We start from the raw sequence: 15,446 nt of genomic DNA, 5'->3' as shown, positions 1-15,446 counted from the left end.
AAAAAACACAACTCACCAAACAACTTAGCATCATTGTGCTTAAGCAGCCTTTTCTCATAAGATGTTTTTAAATTGAATTTTAAAGGCCTAAACAGACTAACAATAAATTGATAATTGAAAAGTAGAATGTTTTGAGTAGAGGAAGAATTAAAGGCTGTGGAGATGTTTGTTTCTGAAATTTGACAGCAGATTGGGCTTTCAAAGTGCTAGCTTAATATTCTGGGAAATTTTATTCACAGGTAAAATATATTTCAAAACTGAGTTCAGCGACTTCTAAGTAGAGTGGTGAATAATGTTAATTTTGATTTTGTTTTTCTCCTTAAGCCAGCGATTACCTTTTGCAGATGTTATGGAAGGTATTTGAAAAAAAAATGGTAATGATGAGTCTAACCTCTAATGAACTTTCTATTATGTAAATGCTTTTGCCCAATGGAGTGATGGGGAAAAAATACATAACTCTGTCAGGAGTTAGAAATTTTTTTATCAGACAATAATATTTTAAGTTATGGAAGAACAGAGTATATCCCAGCTGCTGCTCCTGCCAGACTTCACAAGTTTGGTGTTCTGCTAATGCAGCTATAACCTCCAACAATGAAATACACTTTATTTGTCATATTCTTGGAGATTTTCTGAAGAGAGTAATTTGAAATTGATGCTTCTCAGTAGAATTTTCTTTATCAATGAATAAACATTCTTTTGACATTCTTCTGCCTCACTTCAGGGATTTATGCTAGTACTGGAGACAATAATTACCTGTGCTAAAGATAAATATTTTGATTTAGTTTAGTAGCAGGTTAATCTTTGTTCCTTTTTCTACTAGTCAAATAGCTTAGTGTTCTTTTCTGCTATTACACAAATGTTGTAAGATCTTATAACTCCAGTAGTCAACTAATCAAGAAAATGAAATTTTTGAAAAACCTTCCAACACAACAGAATTTGGGGCGTATTTGTCTGAAGTGGATGCTGCTTTAATGAGCTTAGTCATCCCATTGCTACTAAAGATAAAGGAGATGTTCTGAATCGTAATGCAAGAGAACCCCCGTTAGATGAGCTTCAGGTTGTAATCAGATTTTATTCTTTTCGTTGTTTGTTACTGAAGTCATGCCTCGCTTATCATGGTGGTCCTTAAGGAAACTGAATGTACTTACAATTCCTACTTAATTATTAATAAAACCCTCTCATAATTCATGGAAACAAGTTTCCACAGTGCCAAGATGCTGTCTCTACAGTAACGTGTGCATTAAATATCTTCATTCACCTTATGTTTGTAGATAATTGTGTAATAGAATACTAAAAGTGCATGATTAAGTTTGCAGAACTGATGCACTTGAAATACAGAGAAAGTAAGAAAAACTTACCAATGCTGCCCTAAATTACTTTCTCTGATTTGTAGACTGAATCCAAAGCTCTAAGAACGTAGTGTCTAAGGTAGAAATAAAGTTTTGATTCAGTGCCACAGGACTCTGATGTTACAGTACGTTTGAAACATTTATATAGCAATTGACAGGCAGTTGCTCTGGCAGCTGGGGTTGTTTAACCTTTCAGCAGATGGGATCAGAGGCCTATGAGACCACATAAAATGTTTCTGCACTTCTCTAGTGTCATGTCTAGATCACAGAGGAAGTCTGAGATAGCAGTAGAGAATAGAATTCTTCTTCGGTATTAAACATGAAACTGTCTTCCAAGTTATTACAGGTGCATGCAGTTAGATTATAAAAACCAAGACAAACAAAACAGGCAGACAAAACAGTTTGTGCTAAGTCCCCAGCAGCTGAGGTGAGGTTTTTGTAGACCATCTCTTGGGTATAATGGTGATGCGAACCACTCGTTCTACTAACCTGTAAAAGCAAAGGTTTGGCACAGTATATGTTGGAAGATGAAATACTGGAATTTACCCTGATGCAAAACAGTACTTTTTTGGTGTGTTGGATTGGAACGTGTGTATGGGCTCTCCTTGCTCTGGTGCTTGAACTACCACAAGTACTTGATGAGACGTGAAGAATCTGATTCACACTGTTGCCTCGAGGGATGGTATCTAGACCTGGTCATCCCAGGAAACCTCAGAAAGGACTTTGGCAAAATTAGTTGTGGAGCAGCTTAATTCTTAAATTAAACTTGCACAGTCTGTAAATTTCTGCAAAGGTTCGTGTGTTGACCAGATTTGGGTGGGTTTTTGCAGGGGTGATGGAGGATGTATCCCAGATAGTTTAACTGCCCTAACAGATTTCCAACTGTTACCCAATGAACTTGAGCTTTCCAAAGAGAAGGTTGCCAAAATATTGCAACACTGAATAATCTATCTTATTTGGTAGCTTTGTTTGAAGAAATAGCTGTGCAGGTGATACTAGAAGTGGCAGAAATGGACATGACAAAGCTGTATTAATTGCTTCAGGTTAGCTAAGGTGCAAGATATTGAAAATATGTTGCTGGGAAATAATGGGTAATCTTGATGGATTGTAATTTAAACTTGCAATTATGCCCTGAACATTTGGGGAAATTCTTCTCTGGAAAGAGTTTGAAGAAACAGCTTTTAGGAGGCGTTGTTTGTTTGTTTGTTTTGGTTGGCGTTTTGTAAGTTTGTTTTGTTTGCTTGCTTGTGTTTGTGTTTTTTTTTGTCGTTCATTTGTTTTATGTTTTAGAATCATTTTCGTAGATAATACAGATATACAAGATCTTTTTTACTGCTTCTTGTATCCTTGGCTGAAGCAGAAGTGTAGAACATTGTAGCCAACCCCACTGTTCCAGTGCCTGCCCACAGAAAAATAAAGTTCAGAAAACTTCTGTTATGAAAATAATATCTCATTTGTACCTGTTCCTTCGTAATTGCTACAGACTGTTTGTGTTGGCTACAGAAAGTCTCTCTGGTACCATTCATGATCACAAGAAATTTTATGAATGATTAACAATCTTAACTATGGTAATTCTGAGTGTTTTCTCACTTAAACCTGTAGCTAAAATGTTCACATCTCTGTGAAGTTTTTTGCAGGCAAAGTTGTTTTGTCAACAAATGATGATGATGATGATTATTTTTTTAATGCTGCATGCAACTCTGTGCACCTTGATTTAAGAGGGTCGTTTTTCTTCCCTGCAAGAGATGGGTCGTTTTTTTTGATAACGCTCTTTTTTTTTTTTTTCCTTCTCCTATTAAAATAAATAAAGAAAATTCACGTATGTGTTTTCAAAGAATGGATTTTCAGTAGGACCTTGTTTCTGACATAGATATTCTCCTGTGCTATTCATGGTACGATGTTCATGTTATGGGAGGGATGGCTTTTCTATGCTAGTCTTACCCATTCTAAATGAAGGCACTCGGCTAAACGACCCAAAATTTCACCATTGCTTTTTGATGACAAGTTTGTATTGACTGAAGTACCTTTTCTGGTTTGTTTGAGAGAAGCTGTATTCTGTTGTATAGCTACCAGTGCTACCTTAGCAAACTCTCGGTGTGGGGAATGCAGCTTCAGTTCAGGTTTGGGACGATATCCTTATGCTTCATCTCACTGGAGAGACCAGCTGAGGAAGCAGTTGTAAAATTAAAAAAGATAATAGAATTGCATAAATCAGTGTCAGTAAATTCATAGGAAATAAAAATGGGAAACAAGATATTTTGCTCAATTGTTAAGAATGAGACTGAAAGAAAACTCAAAACTATTAGTGTAGATTTGGAGGTGACAAGTTCAACAGTAAATCAAACAAGGATGATGTAAGCAAGTATGTGTAGTGATATGTTTAGCACAGTATCAAAACATTGGAACTGAGTTAGTGGTTTTTGTGTTTTTTTTTTTTTTTTTTAATCTACTGACTCTGTATTCAAATGCATACCACTGTTAGTAAATACACTGCGTCTTTTGTAGACGGTGGACATTCACAAAGAGAAAGTTGCTAGAAGAGAAATTGGTATCTTGACTACAAACAAAAACACCTCAAGAACTCACAAAATCATTGCACCAGCTAACTTGGAGCGACCAGTTCGCTACATCAGGAAACCTATTGATTATACAATTCTAGATGATATTGGACATGGAGTGAAGGTAGGTGATATTGTTAAAAACAGCCAAACTGCAAATACTGTCTGTGTATATTTACAAAATAACTTGATGATTTTCATGGTAATATACCAGTTTCTCCTTGCCTGGCCAATGCCTCTATAGGTGTAAGAGGAGTTCTGCAAGACTCCAGTTACTCTTTCCCCTTCCCTTTCTCCTTGAACCTCGCAAGTCACTGGATCTTATTTCTGAGGATATTTGGGAGTGTAGATCTCAGCTTTTACAATGCTTCTAAATGTGTTCATGTGATGCTGCTCTTACTGTTTGGGTCAGTTGTCAGGATATACCTGAGTAATGAAAGGCTAATGACCATCTCTCACTTTTCTCTCTGAATTAGCAACACAAAGTATGATCCAGCTTTAATTGCCCCTGGTTTACTTGGAAGCTCATCTGAAGAAAATGTTTGCATAAGAAGTATTAGTTGCTGACTTCTCTAACTTCTGTCGATCTGTCATACACATATCTTGTAATGTGCTTTGTTAAAGTGAGCTCTCTACTACTTTTTTCTACATGGGGTTTCAGAATGTGAACAGTGCTGCCAGTCTCAAAGCCAGCTGATTCTAGTCTTTTAAGACTAGGGTAAGTGAATTTCAGGGTAAAGATCAGAATAAGACACAATTGGTGGCTGTTCTGTGCAAGTGTTAGAACAGTGCACACAACGGCAGTCAAGTGTGGGATTAGATGTATGGGGATGTTTTTTCTAAGCATTTCCTGAATGCAAGCAGTCTTAGCAGGCATGTCATTGTCTCATTGTTAAATTGTGCTGCCAGAAAACTAAGATGGAATGAGAACACTGACAAAGATAAAGTTCTAGGAAAAGAAAGGTAAATAACACAGTGTGTCATTTTTACGTGACAAACTTACAAATCTATAAGCCTCTAAGTTAGCAGTACAGTAAGATGCTTCTTCCAGTCAAACTACACCAGTTTGATACCTACCTGCATTGGATTGTCTGTGATGTTCAGTTTGAACTGTCAGCTTTGTTTTAGGTGACAGCTAGTTGTTTAACCTGACTTTTAAAATTCAAATTCTTAAGAATCCTGTTTAAGTATTTCTTCAGAACAATTTTACTTGAAGTTTTCTTCACATCCTGTTAGTCAACAGAAAGGATTTTTCACCATTTCTTACCAAAACATTCAGCTTCAATTTGTGACCTTAATCGGATTTTCAACAGACAAGTAACTCTTTAATTTAGAGAAAAAATATGAACAAAGAAGGAAAGAAAACCAAAACAGTATCAATGCAATATCAATGATAGCTACTGTTTCGTCTAGGAAGTCATTATAATTCTTGTATTTAAAATCTACTACCAATTCAACTTTTGAATATCTTCAGGTCAACAGAACTCTTTCTGGATATATTGTTCTTCATAATATGTTTATGATCACTTTAATGAAATTATTTTAGAGCTCATTAAAAACAGTCTTAATTGCTCTATGACACAATGTTACTTCTCACTGGCTTTAAACCCTTATAATTGTTATTCTACTTTACCTCAATGTAGCAGAATCATACCCACTGTGATGCGGTGGCTGATGAATCAAATGTGTATTCACATCCATTTGTTCTGCTTGTGATATCCTTGAAACAGCATCCAAATGTACTGTTTGGAGTGTACTATATTTATCTAGAAAAAAAATGTGAAAAGCCCTAGAAAAGTATTGTGTGCTTAGTGAAACATTAAGCAAACATTAACATTAAGATCCATAGATCAATTCCAATTGATCCAATCCTGTGTTCAATGCTGAAGAAAGAACCACTCTCTTGGTTACAGGGAGAAGGTGGCCAGTTCTGTTTATCAGCCTATTGGTTTTGTTCTGCTTGAGTAACTGCAGAATAGTTTACTAGATCTCCTGCTGGACAGTTAGGAGAAAAGAAGATGAGAGTTAGGAGCTTTAAATTTGCTTATTTATAGCTGTTTATTGCTTGAGCTGTGGCATTTTTCCCTTAAAATGAGTACTTGACAAATTACTGAATAAATAGTGTTGAAGTTCTAGTTATTATTAGTCCTTTGTTTACTTTTCTGCTGTAGGGCTTTCCCTCTAGCACTCGGACACAAAGGTATTTATTATCAAGACAATGAAAAAAAATCATGTAGCATGCATTCATTGCAGTCCCTGAAAATGATTGCGAACTGGACTGAGAATAATTAAGGGAAACAGGGGAGCATCCTTGGCCAAGAAATCCAGCATGCCATGTTGAAGTAAATAGTTTAACCAGTTTATTAACCAGCTATACCACTTTTGGAAATTCAAAACATTGGTGGGTACCTTCTTTGGGAAAAGGTGCTTTACGTTATGGTGGGAGAGAATTTAAATGCCACTATATCATTCTAAGTGGTCCCTCCTCATCTTGCTTCCCTGATGCCACAATGCTGCAAAAATACAAAGAACTTATCTGAAAGGGACTTGGTCTATTCTTTTTGAATGTTTCCTGGGTTACAGAGTCTTCTGCTTTTCCTTCCGTGAGGTTTTCTAGCCAGGAGGATGGAAAAGAAAAAAGTTGGATCCATTTGAAGTGGTGTGTAGTTGTATTAGGATACTGTAATTACCAAGCAGTACTGCTGAGGAAAAGGTCACCCCTCCTGGACCCTTTCGTGTAATTGACAGTCCTTCTGGCCACTACAGGGACACCTGGCTTTTCTGTGAAGCAGTGACTTTTTTGGTTAATATCACCATGGAACTTTGAACTTGAAGGCTGCTTTCTAGTAAATCAGATTATGCTTCCTTTGCTATATTAGGTTCTTGTTCTGAGCTAAGCAGATGAACCAGAGTAGTCCTGGCTGTTGAGATTCTGTCATGTTTTACATTTGGTGTTAGAAGAAATTTAAGAAATGTGATGTGCAACGTGTTTAGATCAGCTGAACTGAAAACAGATCAAAAGATATTCAAATAGGAGGGCTACTTTTACTGATATTTTTATTACGGGGAAAGAGAATATATGGTATTATGCCAGTGAGATATTGTGACTTCATGCCAAAAACCTAACGCTTAAGCTTTGAAATGTTTCACGGTTGGCTAATATCTTAACGTTAAGTTTAGAAAAAGGTACAAGGCATGATGATTTGCTCTTGGTCTTTGTTCAAGAGATTTCTCATTGGACCAGATTAAGTTAACTAATAGTATTGCCTAGGAAAGAGCATGTATTAGCTTGATATTTAGAGGCTTTTGTTTCAGCTGGTTGTGAATATGCTAATGCATGTAAATGAGTTCAGTTGAGCTCAGGGTATTGATAAGTCCATTCTTTGACAGCTCCAAAAATTAATCTCTGAAGTCAATCCATCAAGGTCTTATTTTCCATTCTGAAGGATGGTGACTTACAGTTAGTACTGTAAGGACTCGAGTAAACAGTGTACTGACAATTGGGCTTTAATTGTGAAGTGTTAATCTAAGGGCTTTGTGATCAACATATTGAAAGTTCCAGCTTGAAAATCTTCTATTCATGACACATTCTGCTTTAGCCACTCTTTCTATGATCTACTGATACATTATTTTGTTAATGCTGAATGCTTAACTTTTTTCTTTCTTTTTCCTTTCTCTTCATATCCTGAAGTTCCAACTAACCTTTCAATGCTTTTTTTTCCTTACCTCTTTTATTTGCTCCATTTATGCATTAAGTGGTTGCTTAGATTTAAGGTAAGAAATCCCAGGGCTGGATTCCCATTCTTATTCTTCTGAGACTATTACACATGGGGAGATGGCTATGTGAATGATACAGATTGTTTAAAACAGAGTTGTTCTCCTTCCTGTGTATCAGAACATCTGTTGAATGATTTCATTGCAGATAAATGTTTTGTGATGAAAATGGATATATTTGTGTAAGGACGCTAACAGCTCACTTTAAAAGTTTTGTGGCAAAATATTGACTATCGTAAATGTATCTACCAGATCATTTATAGAGAAGGAATATTGTGCTAACTGTGCATTTAAAAATGATGATGATAATAATAATGATAATACAGTGACTACCTAGCAGCTGGACATGAGCCTCCCCCTGTGTAATATTCTTTTTATCCTATATACGGTATAAATTATTATTTGATTGGGATTAATGTTTCAGCATAAGATTGCTCCAATAAGGGGGCTCTAAAGGTGTGTAAAATAAAATAATAGTAATAATTGAAGTCTGTACGTATTTTTTAAAGTTGCAGTATCCTTAATTTTTTCAGAAACTGGTAGCAGTATTTAAATATGAAGAGCTACTTGGTGACTGAGCAATTTATGTGGTTTGATCGTGATCGATGATAATTGATCAATGTGTCAGAAATTCAGACTGGAGTATGGCAAGTTCTTGATGATCTCAGAGATATCCAAACTTTAGCAGTGTTAGTGGCTGCAGAACCAATAGCAAAAAAAGCCTGAAAATTTGACAAGAAGTTGGTGAAGTTGCATGATCCAGCATTGGGATGCATTAAGTAGTAAATAGGCTATAGCCTTTCTTGAGCATTTTGGTGGCAGCCATGGTTTTAAAGAGAGAACTGCATTTGAAAGTGTAGAATGCTAAGACATCACATGAAAAATATTAATTAAATGAAGTTCCAAGTTGATGTGAAATGTTTTTCATTACTAAGTATTTTCTGAGACTAAAAAGCTAAAAGAAAACCCTGCACGTTCCTGTTAAATAGCTGCTAGTGTAGATATCCTAATGATGCCCCTGTGGAGTTGGCCAGCTGGTACTTGTGGTAAGGTATTGCTGTGTATGTAGCACGTCTGATCACAAAGAACATGTATAAAAATGAAAGGAGATTTCTCACGTGAGTGTAAGGTATAGTATTGTATTTCAAGTCACGTAGAGTTTAAATGTTTTTTGAGAATTATGGAATAGATCTCCTTCCTGTCTGTTACTGTCTGTCTTTATGAAATGGATACTTCTGGTGCTGAATATGCCTTATTCTGCATGCAGCCCATGGTAGATGATGCTTTTAGAAAAGGAATGGGCAAACTGTTGGTTTCCTTTGTTGCTTTCTGCAGTTGCAGTTATGAACCAGTAATGACAATCCTAAAAAAGTGATTATAGATTATGCATGAACTGCCATATCTGTGCATTGTCTGCAGCGGTGGAAAATCTCTTTTGCTTTTCAGATTTTTTTTTCTTAATTCTTTTTATGGGTTTAGAATGAAAATAACATTATTTGTTATAACACCAGCTGAGGTATTTATCCATTTTATTGAAGTGAACCTGATCATAAATTCCATTTGGCAGTTAAAATGTCAGTCATCTCCTCACTGCCAAAACCGCGAGGGTTTAAAAGAACCCCACTAGTGAACCTGTGTTACTCTTCAGGAGTCCCCATAGTCGCAGTGCGTCAGCCTGAAAGGAGAAAACTGAAAGAAGGCCACTAACGTGGATATGAATTTTACTTCACTTGAGAAATTTCATATGAAATGTTTGGTTTGTATTTATTTTTCGTGGCTGCAAAGAAACCTTAGTCTTGGCTGAGAGTTCCGGCATTAAACTGACTGACGAGGCAAACCGTGCTTCTGTCTGCATAGCTTGCTTTTAAATTTAAGACACAGTTTTAAGAAAACTACAGCTGCAAGTCAGAGGACTATCTGTACCATCTCCTGTTAGCAGATCAATTTAGAACAACATTGTTGAAGCCTTTTTGTACTTACTGGACTCGGTTCTTCAATTACTTTATGTAGGTGAACACAGTATAAGTGGGTAAACTCACTTGCTGAATTTTTTACTTGTCCTCGTTAGCTAAGACAAGGTTGAAGTATAGACTTTTCACTTCCATATCAACTAGTTTATCAACTGATGGACATACAGTTTAATTAGATTTCCAGAATAACTACTCAAGTAGCCAAGCCCAATCTGGCAAGGAGTTTAATCTGAGGGAGGAGATGACAGGCAAAAAAAAATAGTCCATCCTCTCTGGAAATGAAGTGAGGCATGAGAAGTTTTCGTTCAGCATTAAGTGGTTTTTGTGGTGTCAGGTATTAAATTGCTCAGGAAGGCTGGGTAGCTGCTTGGAGCTTCTGAATGTAATCTGTGGAACATCGCTATGGGGACACTTTATTAGATTTGTCGAATCTTTTGCTGACCTGAAAGATACAGAAAATTCGGTTTGACAGTAAAGCACCCCTTAGAAATTTTTGGGCAGAGTCCAATTTTAGGTTTAGTTCTTCCTCAGGTTTGGAATATACACTCTTCAGTCTTTTGGGGGGAAATCACTTTATCTTGGTAATGACTCTAACAATGAGATGCTTGGCTGAAAAGTGAATGTGTTCTGGATTTGAATCTCTGTTACAGTGAAGTTTTTTAAAGCTGTGCAGATAAACAGTTAAGTGCCTTACAGCTCTGTAAATAAAAAATATGTTGGTGCAAATACTTTGAACGGATCTGTCTGACCAGCCATGTATCTCTGCACTTTTTGTTCAGGCAGTAGTGCCTTTTTTAAAAACAGAATGATCTGTATCAGTCACTTCAGACCTTTTGTTTCTTTAAAGTTTGTTTTACTGATGTTGCTGTGGAGCTGAGTCTCAGGGCATCCTCCAGGATGTGTTACTAGTAAGGATCTGCTTGTTTTAGGTTGTTTATGCAGTTCCTTCCTCAGTAGAGCATCACATTCTAGCTCCAGCACTGCCAGAGTTACAGCTCTGGTCCCTAGACCTTTTTGGCTGTAGCCCTGTTGCATGCTACTGTGTGTTTAAAAATAAATAATTAAAAATAAAAGAAAAGCTTCTGTAAGGCACCCAGTCAAAGAAATGCTTATCTGAGAGAACTTGTGTCCTCTCCCTAGAATTATTTGGAGTTCTTCCATGTAATTTCAATGGGTGATGTTTTCTGCATTTTTGCCTCCAGGGAAAGAGGCAAAATGTTGGAAAATCCCCTTCGTCCATTCTGTGTAGACCACGTGCAGTGCTGCTCTGGGTTCACAGGGTTGTCTTTCATCTTTTACCACAATCGGCTTTTTTTTTTTTTCCCTACACTTTGTGCTCAGGTCATTATTGCCTCTCTTAATCTTTTCTTGTCTTTAGCACAACAGTGAGCTGCTTTGTGATTTTGGTTGCAGGCTCTGTTTTGCCATGCAGTTTCCTAAAAGAATTTGCAAGCTCTTAGGTACAAACCAACCACAGATCTGTGGAGACCTGCAGTTACACAAACCACCAACAGACAGATGTGTTCCTTTGCTTTTCCCCTCCAGTTAAACCAGTAGCAGCTGGGTATGTAGAGCTGTGTGGAACCAGGGGAAATGTCATGAGAAACAGTGCAACTTCTGTCTAGAAAGCTCCAGCTTATTTGGGAATTCCAACTGATTCTGACTGGAAAACTGATTTTTGAAAATTGACAGCAACTGTAAATGTGACCATGAGTTCTAGTGCTTGCTTTGGATTGTAGAATCATATATGAGGGATGTTTGTGGATGAGGGTTTGTCTCAAACTATATTTATAACCATATATGCAAAATGGGAAAGGCAGTAACAACAGAGTAAAGATTTGTAAGGGTCAGGGGAGTATTAATAGCTTTATTAATTATTATTCTTTTTGCCTCTTAGACAAAAGGGGAAAAATTGGCAATGTTCCAGTGTTTGTATCTCAGCAGAGGTTACCCCTAGTACAGTTCTAAATTGGATTATTTTTATTTTCTCAAGTTAGCCTGTAGCCTTTTAGTGTCTTGCATAATAGCATTTCCAGACACCTGTCCATTTTGATTGCTGAAATAATTTATTTGGCTATAAGTGAAAGGGGATTTTATTCAGATGGAATTGTCTAATTTTCAATAGCTAGTCTTCAAGTCATCAGTCCTGGCAGATTTGAAGACAGTCCTGTAAACTTTGTTTTCACAGCATTTCAGTTTCAATGGGGAAAAGTCATCTCAAAGAGCCAGAAACTGAGCTCGCTGTCAGTGCATTTTCCCCATCTTTCAGCGTAGTCTTTCTGAAGAACGGCGTCTTTGTGACTGAAATTCCTTGTCTAACAAAGGGCCGCTTTTTCTTCAGCCATGTTTTCTGAAGCTTTCTTCCTTTCCTGTGCCAGGGATATCTTTGTTAGCAGTAATAACAAAAGCAACTGTCAGTAACTGGAAATGTGCATCCGTCAGACAAGTATTGCTTCTGCTGACTGTTGGCTGTGCAGTGTCGCTTTAGTCTCTAACTGCACTTTCCTTTCTTTCCGATGTCACTGTGGAAGCCCAGTGGAAGACTAACACTTTGCTTTTCTTCTTGTATGCAAGTAATATTACTCTTGAAAGTAGGGTTACATACATGGAATGTTCTGTTAACTGTAAAGTGATAGCTGGTGCTGGCATCGTGCAGGGAGAAGCAATAGAGTGGCCAGCTGAAACACCTGCAGGGACTGCTGGGATGCAAATGGGTTGGGCTGCTGGCTGTCATCTAAAGACACCCACAAGCCCTATTCTGCTGGGCATGACAGGCTCTTTGAAAAAGCTGTAACGAGTGATGTTGTGGTGACTGTTTTTTGTTTTGTTTTGTTCTTGGACAACTCAAATAGGTGGGTGAAACAGATGTCTCTAATAAAAGAGGAAATACAAGGGCTGCTGCAACTTTAAAAAAAACAAAACAAAAAAGGGTTTTGTGCTATCTATTAATATTCCGTGTATAGAATAAAATATTCTTCATTTTACACTTTCCATCTCCCCTTCAAGTAATTGTAGTTCAGTGCTTACCTCATCCCTCACTTGAATTAACTTTAGAATTCTTGTTGCTTAGAGTTGGCTTAAAGGACTTTATAATGTTGTTTAAAATACTTTTTTCTTAAATTGACATTGGAAAGCACTTCTACACAACTAAGTCCAAGTGTTTGGTTTTGAATCTGACACACAAAAGAAAAAAGTCACCAAGCTTGCAGTGCTTGGATTTCTTTTCCTCCCAGAAAATTTAAATTGTGATAGCAGTGGTGTTCTTCAGAGTTAGGAAATCAAACTTGAGTGTTAGAATATTAAATGTATTGCTCTTTATGCTGTCTCAGTATTTATAAGTTTAAAAAAGTGAGCATTGCTAGTGGTTTAAGTGCATTGTTATGGACAAATTATGAAGGAGTAATTTGCCTTTTTAATAATATTTGCAAATATTCCTAGTGTGTCGATCACTGTGCTTTTTTTTTTTTTTAATGGGGCATTAGACAAGATTTACATTTTGGAAATGAGAAAAACTATGAAATTAAACACAACAGGAACAAAATGAAAAGAGACACAAGTGTACTTACTTTAGTTTGTTGAAAATCTCTATATCCAAGCAATAGTCTGAGCATTTGTAGATCAAAAACTGTTTAACAGAGACTTCTAAGAAGGCTGTATACAGATTCCTGTCATGGTGAATGCACTGAGAGAATTGTGCTTGGCTGACAGCATACAGGTAAACAAAATGCCATTGGTGGTATTTGTTTACGATACCTAGATAGAGCAGTTAGCCAGGAGCGCAGATGATTTCTTTTTCTAGAGGTTATAGTAAATTATTTTATATAAAAGTTTCTTTGTTAGTAATTAAACCTGAAAGAATGGGAGGGGCTGACCACAGTGACATCACACCACTGCAAATAATTTTTCTCCCCATACATTTATTTATTAATTCTTAGAGATGAATTTGCTACAAATCTGATGGGGAAAAAATGCATATCTGCATTTTTCTCTATATAGCTTTCTTTACAATTTTAAATGTGTATTAATAATATTTATAATAAATAGTATATTAAATAAGATAGTACTGTGAAAATATTAAAACATTAATGAAACATATTAGGAGATTATGTTGTCTTTTGTGCATTTTGTATTAAGTATATTAAATTGTGGCCTATTAGATAGGCCTTAGTAGTTTTAAAGGGTACTCAAAAATATTTTTGGAAATTTGCCACTGAATAGGGCAACATGAAATAACTGCCTTTGTTCTTAAAGGCTGTCTGGGAGGTTTAAGCAAGTCACATACAGTGCCTGTATTGTCACTGCTTTAATGTTTGTGATAGCCTAAAGGCAAATTCGCTCATTTTTGAAAACCCTGTGTGATAAAGAGTCCTTTGAGCACAACTCTTGACTCTCAGCAGAGTGGAAATTACATATAGAATGCATGGCCTCTCAGTTGATCTTTCGTTTGTTTAAACTTTCCCTTACTTGGAGTTAATTGCTGAAGGCATCTCTTCCCCTAGATGCTGAGCTTAGAGAAGGCCATTTCTCTCCTCGTTCTTTCATGCAGGTCAGCACACAGAATATGAAGATGGGTGGGTTGCCACGTACAACACCACCCACCCAGAAGCCACCAAGTCCACCAATGTCAGGAAAAGGAACTATTGGGTAAGTGCAGTTACCAGCCGTGTGAAGGGCTTAGGTGAACAGGAACAAAAGATGATTTTCCTGTGGTGTGGTGTGTTTTGTTTGCCTGGTTTTGCTTTAACCATCCACAGAGGTCAACAGATGGTACATCAGCATCTTCTTATACCGATCACATCAGTGGTTACGTGCTGTTGAACACATTTCTGCCAAAAGATAATGGGCATCAGCAGCCTTTCCAAGCAGCAACCTTTTTGTATCATTGCAAAATACATCTACACGTTTCAGAGAAGAATCATCAGCTGTATGGCTTTGACAGGTGGTGCTAAACAGCTGGAAAATTAGTACATGACACTTGATTTGTGCTGTATAAGAAACATAATTCCTTTTAAGACTGTGAACTTGAATTTGACCCAACTTTTGCAGGCAAAGTCCTTAGGAAACTTGCTGTAAGTAGGAGGAATGCTGCTTGCTAATAAGTGATTATGTATGTACAGACTATAGTGCTTTACCTTTAAAATAAGGTACAGATTACTTCTAAAACAAGAATGGAACGTGCAACTGAGTGTATGAGTAGGACAACGTCTGGAAATAGGAGTACATGAAGAACATCCTTAAATGCTTTTGTCATCCTCCGAAGTAGATATTGAAAACTTACAGAATAACATTTTTAACTCTTGATACTGATTAGGATATAGCTAACTTTTTAAAGAACTAAAAGTGGCTTTGTCTGTATTATCTAATTTGCTTCTTTAATATGTCGTTCTTGTGTAGGCGTCACTCTCCTTATCGTACGTTGGAGCCAGTACGTCCCCCGGTGGTACCAAATGACTACGTGCCTAGCCCAACGCGCAATATGGCTCCCTCACAGCAGAGTCCTGTTAGAACAGCTTCTGTCAATCAGAGGAATCGCACATACAGGTATTCAGTGTAGTCCTGAACAAAGCGTGGCTAATGTTAGAGAAGTGTATGGATAAAAATGCTACAATTTGAAATCCATTTCCACCTCGACAGCAAAGCTTTTACTAATTCATGATATGGACTGGCAATGCCATTTGGCACGGCAAAAATGTGCTCTCATAAAACTGGAGTAGTTAGTTGTGTTAACATTGTTCACTTAATCCTATGGTTACTTTGATTTTAATATTAAAACATAGTGATAGCACTTAATGTTT

The 15,446-nt window shown here is 36.9% G+C and overlaps 1 protein-coding gene across 20 annotated transcripts in view; it reads left to right on the top strand.

Annotated features, from left to right (window-relative positions):
• The window catches only part of ABI2 (abl interactor 2), a 71,801-nt gene that overhangs the window by 42,550 nt on the left and 13,805 nt on the right, over window positions 1–15,446 (top strand). For 9 of the 20 annotated variants that reach the window (XM_040703708.1, XM_025152400.2, XM_040703702.2 and 6 more), the window contains exons 3-6: window positions 3,855–4,031; window positions 7,664–7,681; window positions 14,198–14,295; window positions 15,046–15,192. In XM_040703708.1, the coding sequence (XP_040559642.1) occupies window positions 3,855–4,031; window positions 7,664–7,681; window positions 14,198–14,295; window positions 15,046–15,192 (440 nt within the window). The remainder of the gene's footprint in view (window positions 1–3,854; window positions 4,032–7,663; window positions 7,682–14,197; window positions 14,296–15,045; window positions 15,193–15,446) is intronic. The other 11 variants (XM_040703704.2, XM_040703703.2, XM_001232771.6 and 8 more) reach the window with 2 other exon arrangements.

The sequence above is a fragment of the Gallus gallus genome, chromosome 7 (assembly GCF_016699485.2).
Source record: "Gallus gallus isolate bGalGal1 chromosome 7, bGalGal1.mat.broiler.GRCg7b, whole genome shotgun sequence".
NCBI lineage: Eukaryota > Metazoa > Chordata > Aves > Galliformes > Phasianidae > Gallus > Gallus gallus.
This window is presented reverse-complemented; position numbering and strand designations above follow the sequence as displayed.